Source organism: Platichthys flesus, chromosome 18 (genome assembly GCF_949316205.1).
Source record: "Platichthys flesus chromosome 18, fPlaFle2.1, whole genome shotgun sequence".
Lineage (NCBI taxonomy): Eukaryota > Metazoa > Chordata > Actinopteri > Pleuronectiformes > Pleuronectidae > Platichthys > Platichthys flesus.
The window spans coordinates 2,785,126-2,799,950 of record NC_084962.1 but is presented as its reverse complement, the minus strand read 5'-3'; the positions used below and the strand labels follow the sequence as shown (position 1 = coordinate 2,799,950).

At 42.2% G+C, this 14,825-nt stretch overlaps 1 protein-coding gene across 2 annotated transcripts in view; it reads right to left on the bottom strand.

The window, feature by feature from the left end:
• The window catches only part of epha7 (eph receptor A7), a 94,754-nt gene extending 90,103 nt beyond the window's left edge, over positions 1 to 4,651 (bottom strand). For both annotated transcript variants that reach the window (XM_062411225.1, XM_062411226.1), the window contains exons 1-3: positions 4,506 to 4,651; positions 2,838 to 2,902; positions 1,548 to 2,217 (exon numbers count right to left, since the gene is read on the bottom strand). In XM_062411225.1, coding sequence (XP_062267209.1) covers positions 1,548 to 2,217; positions 2,838 to 2,902; positions 4,506 to 4,599 — 829 coding nt within the window. In that variant the 5' untranslated portion in view covers positions 4,600 to 4,651. The remainder of the gene's footprint in view (positions 1 to 1,547; positions 2,218 to 2,837; positions 2,903 to 4,505) is intronic.
• Between the last annotated feature and the right edge of the window lie 10,174 nt (positions 4,652 to 14,825).

Here is a 14,825-nt window from a genome sequence, read left to right as displayed (position 1 = left end):
ACTACTGAATGGACAATTTAATGTCAGTGGAGCTGCTGGAAGAAGTGCTGATGGTGCACCGTGATTCTCATTTTATTTAGATTAACTACCCCTTAATACAAAGGCTTCTCATGCCTCAGTAGAGATAAAGCTCCTAAAGGTGCGGCGTCAAGACTAGAACTTGATCCACATACACATTAAGGAACCATGTTCCTCAGGCTTAAAAATTCCAAAAGGTAGGTCCATTATATCTGCAGGCGTTTGTTTTAATTGACACGTGAACTGATTAGTTAATAGAGACACACAACAGTCATCGGTTCTGAGGGTTTTGCATTAAGACATAATTAGAAAAGGTGGTTAAAAATTACTTTGACAAGCCGGAGCTGTTTGCTGTTACACTGCATCAGTCTCCCTGTGGAAATAAATCACGGGCTTTCTTTCCACCTAGGGGCACAACTGGTTCCAACATCTTTGCATATTAAAACAACAAGAACAATAAAGAGGAGCTCCGTGGGGTTAAATCAGTGATAGCCTGCTAACACCGGAGACATAGCACACCTTGGGGTGGGTTGTGTTGCTCTAAATTACATGGCCTAATATATTTCATTAACACACCTCCCTCAGAGGGGTCTCTAATGGAAGACAGCGTGGCATAAAAGGTTGTCTGCCAGGGACACTAATTTGTTCTTAGACGCATTCCGTTCAATTATAACTGGCTGCTGCTCCCTATAAGCTCCTTAGAATGAGGCTGCCCTCTTTGCAGCAAAAAAAAAAACAAAACAGCTTTGCTTCGCTGACAAGGCAGGCCACTTAAGTTCTGTGACCTAAGTCATCTCCCTTTAATACATAGTCATTTTTATTTTTGAAATCAGGTGGCCGCTAAAAAATAATCCTGTGAGCATTCAGAGTGACAGAAGGCATATTATTGTTAGTGGCAGTTGCACAATGCAGCAACTCAATGTCATATACGTAAATGAGCCACGGAGAGGCTGCATTTGACCTTCCTCTTAGGCTCTTCATAAATATCCTGAGGACTAAATGCCAAAGCACGGCGGCTATTTGTTCCCCTCCCTGTCCTGGTCATTTGGCTGAGGCAGTAAGACACTGACTGGCTGGCTGGCTGGACTTCCTCAGGACTGGTGTATTCTGCAAGTGATTGTCTTGGCCCCCTGCCAGTAAGAAACAGAGCAGTGTTTGCGCCGAGCAGCTAAACTCCAATTATTTAATCCCAGTGTCAACAGAATCATGGCTATAAATTAGGAGCCTCGTAATCAATTGCCACGGATTCCAATTATAATAATCAGGATGTTTGTCCTCAATACTTTATCCATCTTTACTGCTGTCACATCGGCTTCTTTAATCCCATTTGCCAACACAAGTGTCATTTTCCTGCTTTGCATAATCAAAACATAAAACTTTTTTTCATGTTTTGTGAAATCCAGGAATCCCCTGACAGATTGCCAAAAGTTAATTCAGCAAGAAAAACAACTCCGGGAATGCTAATGAGCAAATTAAAGTAATACTAAAAATATGTTCCATTCTGATCATAGAAACAAAGAGGCACTCACGTTCACACGCATCTCCCTTCTGATGAAATCCAGCCTTGCATATACATTTCCCAATGGGCACCAGCCATTCCCCTTCGGCGCTGCAGTGCATCTTGGGAGAGTTGTCGGCCTCCTCCTCTGCGTCGCTCACGCACATGCCCTGGACCTCCACCAGCGAGGAGAACTCTGATCCCGTCACGGTGTCGGGGAATGTAGCCAGGTTCTCAATGATAGACCAACACTTCTTGTAGTAAACTTTGACAGAGACCAGGGCGATGCACGCCCCTACATCCTGGAAGGCCAGGTAGAAGCCCCGCCTGGACAGGGGGCCAATTATGCGCACTTCTGTGTTCAGCTTCATCTTCCTCTCGCCCAGGTCCCCCTGAGTGAAGCTTTCATCTGCAGCGATCGTATCGATTTTCACGTACTGGTTCTCCCGTAAGTTCCTGCCCACCTCTGAATCCGTTTCCTGGTAATACAAGTTGAACGTCTCCTTGCACGTGCCGACCACACCAGGCAAACTGTTACAATCCCTCAGGGTGAACTTCAGTTCCACAAAAATTCTCTGAGCATCGCCCTTCTCTACCCAGTTAGTCCGAAGCCAGTTATTCTGATTGGGCTCCATGACCTGGCAAACCTGGTACGTGCGGATAGGTGTGTAGTTCTCATCCAAGCCGCTGATTTCTTCCCACTGGCAAAAAAAAACATACATTTTGATGAATACTTCGATCAGGAAACCTCACCATGTTCCATTCAAACGTAACAGATGTCTATCCATCATTGCATAAAAGTCTAATGATCAGCAATCAAACCAAACGGGGAACCATTACTCTGCAATGAAACTGACAAAGGTATATGAAATACAGTCATTTCATTGCTCTGTACAATAAACTGCAGTGAATTAAGGGAGATTAGTGGCTGCATTTTTATCACACAAACACATCTTAAGAGGATGACTGTTCTCGGGTTTATCTTCCTGTGCTCACATTATTTATTTAAAAGTTTCTCGCCGCCTGCTTTTAATCAGACTAGCTGGTTGGAAGCGCTTTGCTTCAGGCCTCTGTGCTCTGAATGTCAAAAGCCCGGAGAGTTTAGTGGCAGAAACTTCCACCTGGCTTCCCTATCTCATGCTCAGGAGAGGAATTTTTTGAGCGAAGAAATATGGGGGCCCTTATGTATTCATTTCAAACCTTCTTTAAATATTATTATTCCTATCACAGATGTGGGACATCAGAGAAAGCTAGACATATATATAAATATAGATAAGGAGTACATCTGTGTGCCTGTGGCGCGCAGATCCTGCAAACTTACCCCGTTGGGAGGATAGGAGATCCACTCCAGTTCTGTCTGCTGTGCCTTGGAGTCCAGCAGAATCACTAGTGACAGGAAACCAAGAGGCAGGTTGTTAAATCTCACCGGGGCACCGGGGCTGGGTGTCGGTGACAGGCCACACATCTATATCTATAGCGCATATATGCATGACCCAATTTCTAGTTGTAGAAGCTAAAGCATAAACAAAATATAATAAGCATATACATACACTGCAGCGCTGTCTGCAGAGGGAACTTTTGGGAAATGAAGACACCGACAGTGCGCATTATGAAGAAATAAAGAACAAAGCGTAACACACTTATGCGAATGAGGAGGGAACCATTACGCACAGGTTTATGCGAATTTAATCTAATTACCGTGCTTTTATTCAGTGCAACAGTTTATTAAATAACCAGATTTAAGGGAGAAGCTTGGAAGTTGTTGTGCGTTAACGCCACAGCAGCTGCTTCCATAGCGCAAACTGGCTGCAGAAGACGGGCGAGTTTATTTTCGGCTCAAAGCGGTCATAAAAACTACATTGAAATTACGTGAACAGGCGGCATGTTTCTGCGGTTTGAATCAGCTAAAGATTTGTTTTCGAGCGGGGTTGGGGGGGATAGCACCAATCTGTTTTATGTTCTGGAAGCGAGCGAGAGCGCAAAGCTGCACCACGGCGGCGGCGGAGGCGGCGGCTTTAGAAATTAAGTTGTTTTTAATTGTGTGAAATATTATAAGAGAGAGAGGGGAGGGGGGTGCAGGAGTCAGGACGCATCGCCGTAAAATATGATGTCTCACAGGTGACTGTCTGATATGGAGGTCTGCGGAATCCCCCCCTAACACCGAGGATGTTCACTTCATATCCACGATCACATCGGCTCCTTTACTATTACTATTATTTATTATTATTATTATATTTTTATTATCATTACTATTATTATTGTAGGTTAATGTAGTTGTATCGATGAGAAAATAAGAATCGAGCGTTTTACGCATGACGTGACATTGATTTTAAGCTCAAATCCGACTAATTAAAAGTGTCATTTTAAGAGTTTTTAATTCTCCTCTTTTCTCTGCTGTTTTTATTGTTTTCTTGCCAACTTGAGCGTCCGATGCAGTTAACTCCGCGTCAGTCTTGCTGTATTTTCTGCGTCCATCGAACCGGACTGGCTGGGAGGAAGTAAACCCCCAGGAAACTGGGTCCATGCTCGGACGCGGCACACTCGTTTCCAGGCTGCAGGAGCGATCGATCCGCTGGTATTCCCCTGGTTTGCCGTAATAGATTGTTAATCTATAACCAACAGGCTACTTATCCCGACGGCTCGCCGCTGGCTGGCACCGGGGGGGATTAAAGCAGCAGCTCCTGCGTCTGCTCCTGAGTTCCGGCGGCTTTTAATCGCGGTGCGTAAAAACCCAGAGAGGTCGCGGACAAACAGCCCGCGAACAGGCACCGCAGCGCTGTCATCCCCGCGCACACCGGCCTCATCCCGGCGCGGAGGACGCATCCACATTTCTGGGTTGTTACATTTACGTGTGATTTAAAATATGATTGACGAAATAAAAGGTAACGCGGACACTGTTCACGATCTGGACACGTCTCTTGTCATTTCTGACGCATGTCTTCCAAATGCGCTGGGATGGAGGAGAGTCCCAAACTTTAGGGGAACTTACCTTCTTTCGCGTTTTGTGCGTCCCCGCTGTCCACGTAGTAGCAGAGATGAAGGCAAACTGTAATCCACACGCACGGGATGGACCTGGAGAGCATGGTGCAGCCTGCGGATTTCACTCTAGACCGTAACTCGCTTTGCCACTGTCTCGCACGCTTCCCATTGACGCCACCAAGCCCGGCTCTGTGTACAACAGTCCGCCAGTGCTCCACTCAAATAGCGTCTGCCGCCGCTGGGAGGAGACTGTGGCTTCGCTCATGTCAGTCACGGGCACGGGCGGAGGCACGGGCCAATCGCAGCCCGGAGGAGGAGACGTCACGGAGGCGAAGAGCCACTGGGTGCGGGGGGGTGGGACGGTGGAGCGCGAGGGGGGGGGGGGTACGGCGGAGGAAGTGTTGTCACAACTTGAATCACATATTTTTGGTTTTCTCTAGGAAAAGGCCAAGAGATGCTCTTGTACGCGCGCGCACATATACACACACACACACACACGCACGCAACGATGTGTGAAGCAGCTCCACAGACAAACGATCCTTTTCCTTTCATGTCACCTCTGTTAAATAGAAGCTCATCTGTCTATCACTCACTCAGACAGACAGATAGACACACAGACAGACAGACAGATAGACACACAGACAGACAGAAAGACAGGCACACAGATAGATAGATAGATAGATAGATAGATAGATAGATAGATAGATAGATAGATAGATAGATAGATAGATAGATAGATAGATAGATAGATAGATAGATAGATAGATAGATGGAAAAGCACTCAAGATTTACGGTGCTGAAATATGAGACAGCGCAGACAGAGAACAGTGCAAAACTATGATCAGAGAAGGCATAACAATACTCTACAAAATATAATATAGAACTAAACACATGAACATGAGGGCTAATAAAACCAGGTTGGTGTTGTGTGAGCAGACAGGCAGCCTCATGCCCAGAAGTCCATCTCACCTCCCCATCTCTTTAAGGAGTTCATGAGTTGTGTGTCCTCAGGGACAGGAGACACACAACTCCTTGTTTTAACAGGGGAGACACTTTTGTTCAGATGAATGTGTCATCTACAATTTAAAATTCTGCATAGTGTAAATGACAGATTTTGCCTTCAGTGGGAGGAGGAGGAGGAGGAGGAGGAGGAGGGGGGATTTGTTGGCAGGGCTCAGGATCCTGAAACTAGGCAGCACTTCTAGAAACCAACAACATAAACACATTTAAATGGCAACTGATAATCAATACGAAATCGGCTCTGGTTATTTACAAAATAAAAGTTATTTCAGATGGTGACACGGCTGAAGTCTGTACCATAACACAGAAACAGAAACATGACTTGTTGCAGGTCGTCACATGGTCTCCACAACCCAGAGATGTCTGCATGATCTGATTTTTTTTGAGCAGCCAATGAGAGTGAAAGCCAATGAGAGTGAAAATTGGAGAAAGCCTTAGTTTGAAGTGAGTGTACTCATATCCTTTAGTGAAAGTAAAATACTCACGACATTTATATTTAAAAAAAGAAAAACTACCTCATGCAATATCAGTAAAATGTTCTCACAGTAATAAACATCAAATAACTTGTTCTAATGTCAAATGTAAACAGTCACTGACACTGTGCGCCTTTATTAGATTGTAAACACTGATGTGTGAGCAGCATTTTTAGTGTGTGCAGCTCATTTTAACTGCTTCATATACACTCTGGTTTACACCCCCTCCAAACTGTCGCCAGGTAAATCCGAGGGGGCACGAGATGATTCATGTGAGAGGAGGAGAGGGAGAGGAAAAAAAGTTCTGCACCACAAGTGAGTCTTTATTTTCTCTAATCTCTGCTCTGCTGTGAAATATTTCACAATTGCAGTCAGCTCCCGCCCCAGCCAGCCACAACCTTCTGCTCTTGGTCAGTGTTTACTTTATTTTTCACAACATAACACATTGCACTACATTATCCACATGAACACTACTACTGATGCCACTGATTTAACCCACCTCATCTGTATTGTTCTATTGTTGTTACTATAAAAGCTTTTTTATCAGCGATATTTTGAGTCTTCTTCAGTTTTTTGTTACTGTATATGACCGGCTCGTCTGTTTTTTCAAGTTTTGGTGGTTAATTATATGTTGTTGATGTTGTTGTTTTTTTGACAAAGGAATCTTTAATCATTTCTATATTCTTCATTGTAAACTTAAGTCAACACAGTGGGAAATTTCGGCAGTGTCCGAGCAGGGAATCATGATCTCCAGCTTTCAGAGCCGGAAGTGTTACTGTTAAAACAAACTCTGTCAGGAAGTCTTGATAGCCTATTCAAAAATCCTTTTCTAAAGACTTCACCGTCTGTTAATTTACCTATACTTCAGTGTTACACTTGAACCTGCAGCAAGTGAAGAAAGAAAGTATTTAACTATTATTTGAATCCCCAGAGCAGGTGAATGTGAAGATAGAAGTACAACATGGAGCCTCAGAATTTCTGCATTCATTATTAAAACAAGCAAATGTATAATTATAATAACTAGTTATGGATGTTTGTGTAAAAGCCTCTTCATTCAGCTCTTGGATTCTAATAAACAACATGATTTCAGACAGAGAGACACCGCATCCTGTTTGTTTTATTTATGGAAGGTCACCTTAAGTAAGGGAAAGTCCCACGGAGACAGGTCATTCACACGACTTGACCAGATTCATCATTGCTCTGCTGCTTGAGAGACTCTGCCCATAAAGATGGACCCACCGTGGGTCTTAAATAACAAACACAGATAAACAGTGGGAAAAAAAACACAATTAAAGAGTGAAGTTAATTCCCTGCTTTCTCAGATGACTTGGCATATCACTTAAAAATGAAAGCATAGAGCAGAGCTCATTAGCCCTTTATACATACAGCGTTTGTTGCAGGTCACTAATAAATCTCCATTACCTCAGAAACAGGCGAAGCAGCGGTAATTATGGCCAACAAATGTTGATTAATAAAGAGTGTACATAAAACGGACAGAAGCAGACAAGGACTTCACTTCAAGGTTTATTTAACTCTGCTTTTTGTGTTTGTTTGTTTATTTGGCCAATTTATGATGCAAATTGTGACTAATCCTTTTTGCCCTTGAAACAATGTATAAGTAATGATTGAATTAATCTGGATTAATGTTACCTTTATCACAAAGAGTCTGCATGACACTACCACTATACACCCATATTCAGTAAAACTGTGTGTGTTTACTGAAACTGCACACACACGCCCACGCGCACACACACACAGACAGACACACAATCACACTGAACTCTTTTTCAAACAACTAAATCAACAGTATTTTAACATATGAGGTTTCTTTGCTTCATGGCAACAGCATGTGCTCCAGATATTCAGCTACAGATTTTCTAATTCTATTTCATGTTCAATCCCATCGTCTTCGCATTTTTTCTTTCCGAAAACAGTTGTATGCAAAAGTTTTGGCAGCACTCACTGCTGGACAGATTTGCATATTTTTCCTTGAGATGAGAAGAAGTTCATACCACCGCTGCAGCAAAGGGACATAGAAATGATAATCCAGTGTGACTTTATATTTTGTAAAGTTAGAAAAAAACAACTAATGGAGTTAGAACTTATTGACCAGCCTCTTTGGAAGTTATCACTGCTTGAAAACGCATTAGCCAGCTGAGAGTCTTTCTCTTCCTCATCTCCCCCTCCTTTCACAGATCACTTCAAGTGCTGCTATGTTTTTCGGCAAAAAGTTTGGACAGCCTTCTACTCGTGCAACACTCCTGAGGCCTTACTTGATTCATTAAGACTTGGGCGGCAGGTCAAGAATTGAAATTAGGAACTGTCAGCGGATGACAATTTCAATGATAAATTCTCAAACTCGTGAAACCCCTCAACTGTACAAACTGACTTTGGGTGTGGAAATGAAGCTAACAGATGCCTTCAAATCAGGGGCATGACACATCAGTGTTTCCAGCTTTCAAAATTCAACCAGTAGACAAAAGGGCAACTAAAGGAAACGGGAAGTCAAAACAATACCTGGAAGATAAAGAACAAACTGGACAGACAGGCAAAGCAAAGGGCTGCTGAGAGGTTTCGCTGATACAGGAGCCGGGTGCACCTTTCCTTTGTGCAGCAGCGATGCATAAACTGCACAGAACGGACATCATAAAATTCCTAAGAAGTCTGCAAGGAAACATCTGAATGAGATTACATGTTCTGCAAACAAGTTCCATGGAAAGATGAAGTTAAAATTGAGCTTTCTGACCAAAAATCACCAAAGTTGTTTGTGGAGGAAAAAAAAAACAGCAGCAGTGTTTGATGACAAGAACAGTGTGCTTACTGTTCAGAGTGGGGGTGGAAATATTTTTGCTTTGGGGTCTAGTACCAGCCAGTGCCACAGGAAATGTGTACAGATAGAGGGAGGGATGAATTGATCCCAGGCAGAACCTCAAAGTTCAACAGGAATTTCAAGAAGCTTTTGGATCCGCACGTTTTTTATAACTTTGATATTTTATTCACAGAGGCCCTCACTAGATTTGTTGCAGTAATAAATTCAAACATTTGAATAGAAGAATAACCTTTGATTCATGAATCTATGTCAGAATCACAAAAACATGATTGTCAATTTTGTGTGGCCTTTCTCTGGAGTTGCCATGGCTTCCACACCTGAACCACGCAAAAAGGAGATTTTCTGCTCAGACGCATTTACAACAGGAGAGATATTTCCAGAGCCTTCAGGTGAGGGGTCGTGCAGCAGGTATGTAAAGTATTAATTGTAATAATTTAACCATTTATAATTTTGTTTACAGCATGAACAAAACTATGAACCGGCGGGCGTCTTCATCGTGTATGGCATCGCTTGTTCATCTCATTCTGAGATATTTGTTTTCTTTTGGGGGCTTTACATTTTGAGTCTGCTACATGCCAGAATCACATCAACAGACCCACTTGCTAATGATGAATCCTGCGGAGGCCAAAGAAACAACAGATACAGACTGGAGGTGTTCACTGAGAAATTTGCGTTCTCACATTCAGCCCCTCCAGAGAATATCAGCAGATCCGAAGTTCATCCGTAGTTCAGTGCACGTCTGGCAGCAACTATTGTAAGCCACCCATGACTTTACCAGAGCTGAGGAATTTGTTTAACGAAAGTCGTGTTTCCTAAAACCAGCTTTGAGCTTTATCATTATCATCATCATCATTATCACCACCAACTGACATCAGATGCCTCACTCCACAGAAGCGGTTCCAGCCGACGCATTAGAGAGGTTAGTGTGCTAGGTTAGTCTGTTCAATATGGCCCTTGAAAAATGTTGTAAAAATTGAAATGGCTCTTGATAGGACAAAGGTTGCACATCGCTGCTGTAATGTACACGTTGTCCACCAGTTGAAGTGCTTTTTGGCTCTAATCGAAAAGTCCATTCCTGGGCAGATTAAATCCTGTCTTTTTTTTATTATTAATCTGCGGCACACTGTGTTCATATTATAAGTCGTGCCGTAACAAATCTTCGGAGCTGTGTGATAGACATCGGATCGCCAGGCTGCTCACTCTGTTTTCAGTGACACAGACCAACAAGATGAAGTCCAGCACTTCGTCTTTCAGAAGCTCTGACTTCTCACTGCTTGACAATTGTGAGATATCTCACTGAAGAAGAAGCTGTTTCCTTCTCATCACTGTAGCGGACCTACACAAGCTCAATGCTGCAATGTCCTCCTCTAATTAAAGCATCTCTGTTATCTTTTTATGGAGGTGACATTAAGCATTAGAAGTGCTATTATCTGCGCCGACAGTAATGAAGCTGCTATTGTCGTGCCTTGTTGTTTCCAAACTGATTGGCCACCAGAGGAAAGTGTCAGTGTGCAACATGTCAGAGGGTCACTCGCAGGCGGCTGGAGCTGTGAAACTCTGCATGTCCGCGTGAACCGGCTGTCTGTCAGGGGAGATGGTTTAGGTTCAGTGGGCGATCTGCCATAAATGGCAACAGCAACGAGGGAGAGGAGGACACGGCTGTCGCAACAAGACGCTCTGAGCCACGCCGCAAACTGCAGACTGACACTACCCAGTTCATTTGTAGGAAACGCCTGATGGCACTGACATGGACACAACTTCAATTATAACCACCACAGGACCAGTTCACATCTCTGACATGTTTTTTCTGTTCTTTTGGGATATCAAGTTACTATCACTATTGATTTACAATCAATTTTCAATAATGAAACTAATGGTATTACATTACTTTGTCACATACAGCTTTTAACCTATGGTTTTTTATTCTGTGTTTGATTGACCAGTGAACAACTCACTATCAAACATTGTTAAAAAGTGTTTTAATTCAGTTCAACTTTATTTCTATTATGTAACCTACAGTGAAATATACTCTTGTCCTTGAAAGCATCCTGCTAAAATATAGAAAAAGAATACAGAAGAAAACTTTTGAAGCCTAATAAGTATATTACAAGTATACTGCAATAACAACAAGATAAAGGTATTTAAGGATTTTGCTATGAATATGAAAATAATCACAGGACACAAACAACAGAAAAACACAGCTTCAATAATAAGTATAACAATAACACTTTATTATCGGTTAGTGTTTGTATTTCAGTCCAAAAACTATTTGAACACTAAGAAATTTTTTGTTTTTTTAGCATTTTTTGTAAAACTTGATCTCATAACATGGACGTCCAAGTGTTGCTACAACCCTCTCATCCCCACAAAATTATTGAACAGAGGTAGGCCTACTGAATTAATTAACTGTAACATGATTTTGTTGGCCTAAAATGAGTAAAAGTTAAACCATGGGTATGGGTAACAATGGGCATGTTGAAAATGATTCCATTAGAAAAAAAATACTGTGCTCAACCTGTGATATAAGTTGTTTTACTATAGAATGTGAACTACCCCCAGGGTACAGAGGATAAATACAGAAGACATGGTCAGGTTTGTTGATGTGTTTTCCCAAATTTATTTCAGAAAACAAGAAAATAAGGAATACAATTAATAAAATGATTGATGTGCTTTTCCCGAATATTAAAACTATATTTAATCTGCACTGATTTGACTTAGTGGCTGAATTTGATTTACAATTCTCATCATAGGTTTCTGAACTCAGTTTGCTATTAACCAGTCATTGGCTATCGTAGTGATCCCTTACACCGTACCAGTCATCCCCACTCAGTTTGAATTGTTCAGCAAGTTTCCAACCCACAATTGGATTCCTTTCCAGAGAAATCTGTTAAACATTCATCCAGCGTCCTCATCAGCAGGCAGCACTTAACTCCTCTATCAGTGTTTCCTCCCCCAGGCTCAAATTACATGTCTTAGACAGTGTCTCTCAGACTGCTGCAATGTGTAAAGAAGTTGGAAATACTTATGTACACAGTTGTATCTTGTTCCCATGAACCTCTCAGGCTGTGTCGGTAGGTAGCGAACGAGGTGACCACAGCCGCTGGGGCTGTGTGTGTGTGTGTGTGTGTGTGTGTGTGTGTGTGTGTGTACTTGTGAAGATATCTTTGTGAGGACAATTTTGAGCCCACAGGCTACAGAGTGAGGACATTTTGGGAAAGTGAGGACATTTTGGCCGGTCAGCACTTTTTGACCCTCTATTAATGGGCTGTGTCAAGGTTAAGACTTGGTTTATAGGGTTAGGTTTAGAACTATGTTTGTCTTTAGGGTTAGGTAAGGTAAGGGGCTAGGGAAGGCATTATACCAGTGAGTGTCCTCTCTAAGAAAAGTGTGTGTGTGTGTGTGTAGGCTGTTCTCAGCAGCCACCCGGCAGGGTGGGGGCAGTCTGAGGCCTGCCTGTCAGGCCCTGGACGAAAACACCACCCAGTGCTTTAATAGCAGCCATGAGAGGCAGCGCAGAGGCCCTGTCAGATGGCGGTTTGGTTGTGCAAGCAGGCAATTTGCTTCTTTTTATAGATCAGTAATATGGAATGGCGATCCCAGAGGAAATCTCAAGTGTTGAAAATTCAACTTGTATTATTGTGGGGCAGCTCAAAGCCATTTGCACCTGACACCGTTTTGTTGATATAATCACATTCCTGCCAGAGTCGGACTGCGACTCTGGTGAAGTTTTTAAAATGCAAAGCACTCAGGAAGGAGTAATCATTCCACACAAAATTTCCCCTGTGTTTAAACTCATGTGCCTTGGGTCACAATTATGAAAATTGGTTCATCAGGAGACAAGGAAGTACACCAGAAATATGCAGTTGTATCTATTAAGCTAGTTTCTTTCTGGCATGTTGCTCTAGTTTTTAGTTAATGTGGGTACAGCAGAAGTTCGGCGTCTTGCATCTTAGTTAATGGGTCACACGATGTGTGATTTTGAAACTTCAGTGAACACAGCTTTATAACTAAATTATTTTTGCTGTAATTACAAAAAGAACAGCAGCCAGAATGTATAATGAGACACAAACAGGACTAATGGAGCCTTGAATGACTCAACATTATCACTATTCATAAATGACAAATGTGGTAATTCATATGTTCATTTAAAAAGAGACAATTTATTCCAAGACAACCCTTTAGAATTCTTGTTTGATATATCCATGTGAGTGTAAATGTATTAACTCATCGACCTTGCTCACACAAATACTAAAATGTCTGATTCCAATATATTCCATCATTGTGGCTGTTTATTCTGTTTAAACTAATACTATGTCTACGACACAAAAATGTATTTCTGTATGTAAATGATCACGATAGTGCAGCGTCCTGCTCTGATGGCTGCTTCATTTCATTTATTCCTTTTCTTTGCAAGACAACTGAGGAATTGTAGAAATCAGAGTTGACAAATGAAGCCATCCAGGCGTCCGCACTTAAGGGAGAAATGTGGTAGGTTTCACTTAACCTCATTCATGCACAGCAACGGTACTGGCTCTTCCACAGTCATTGTGTTGTTTGTTTATGTAGAGGTGATTAAAATGGCTTCCTTTAGCTTTCCCAGAATCCCACAGTAGAGCTGCTCGAAACAACACCCAGAAACCGGACATACGAGCAGAGCCAGAAGCCCGGAACTGCAAATTTTACAGTGGTAATCAAAGGTACGGATTTTATTTTGATTAATTATTTAAGCCTGCAGTGGTTTTAAGCATATCATGAGATAGGTTTTAGTGCCTAATATGTGACATTGTATATCGCATTCGGTTTTCTACACTATGTTGATGCTAGTATGGAAGTCCAAAAGGGGTACAATTGTTATAAATAAAATAAAACGGAATAAATCATAATAAAAAAATCAATAAGTAAGATTAAAATTGTATTCCTGGTCTAGAGAGTCAATTTTATTTTATAATAGAATCCATTAGCACAGCTCACAAGATTCAGATTTATTGCAAGTTTTTGTTTCCCAAGTCACTTTGAGATATGTGTATTCCCCTAATCCCACCCCCTTTCTCTCAGCCAATCACATGCCCCCAGTAACTCTCCAGCCAAAAGGTCTATGTATGCTACTCCGAATTCATTTATAGTTCTCCGGTGCTGAAAACAATTCGGCGCCAGAACAGTAGGTGGCACAACGGAAGACGAGTTTAGAGAAGCCTACCTCATGAGTTCTCAGAAGAAGTCCACGTTGTTTATTTACCTGCTCCCGGCTTTCCTCACACACAGTGTATGAAGGCAACTAAATATAATAATGTGACACCCAGCGGGTGAAAATACTTATGTTATCGTTTCTTAGCGCGGCGGTTCCCCGGCCTTGTTTCCGAACTTCGTTGCTAATTCCACAGCTTCAAGCTACAAGGAAGCAGCTAGCTTCCCCCCAGCTTCCACACACAGTCAACAGGGACTCCCGACACTAACTACTACCAAGTATTTGCTTCTAACCTGTCGGTGTTTGAGAAACAGTGTCATGATAGCTGTGGACTTAAAGTCTTGACAGCGGGTTTTTGCGCCGAACCACCGCAGTTAGCATGGTGGCTAGCACGCTAGTGCCGTTATGAAAGTTTGTTATGACCGTACATACATGCCGTTAGTGCTCTAACCAGCCACCGTCAGCCGGACAACTCTGCTGGCTTAACACAATTATTAATCGTAGAATGGTAGAATGGTAGTTGTGTTTGGGTATTGTGATATAGGAAATGAAACAGGAAGTTTGAGGTCCGGAAATGCTGTCGTTCCGAAATGCTGTCGTTAGCGGACCAATCACAGCCAAGCTAGCTAGAATGTGTGTGCATGTGATTGTAGTCAGTCCAGACAAATATCAGAATTATTATAATTGGAGAATAATTTCTCAAGCTTTCAGATCCAATAGAGCATTAGCTTTTATTTGGAAAAATACCACTGAGAAATAAAAAGACATTCAGGGTCCTTTGAAAATAATCATGAGTTAAATGAAAGCAAATTCCAGTTCAAC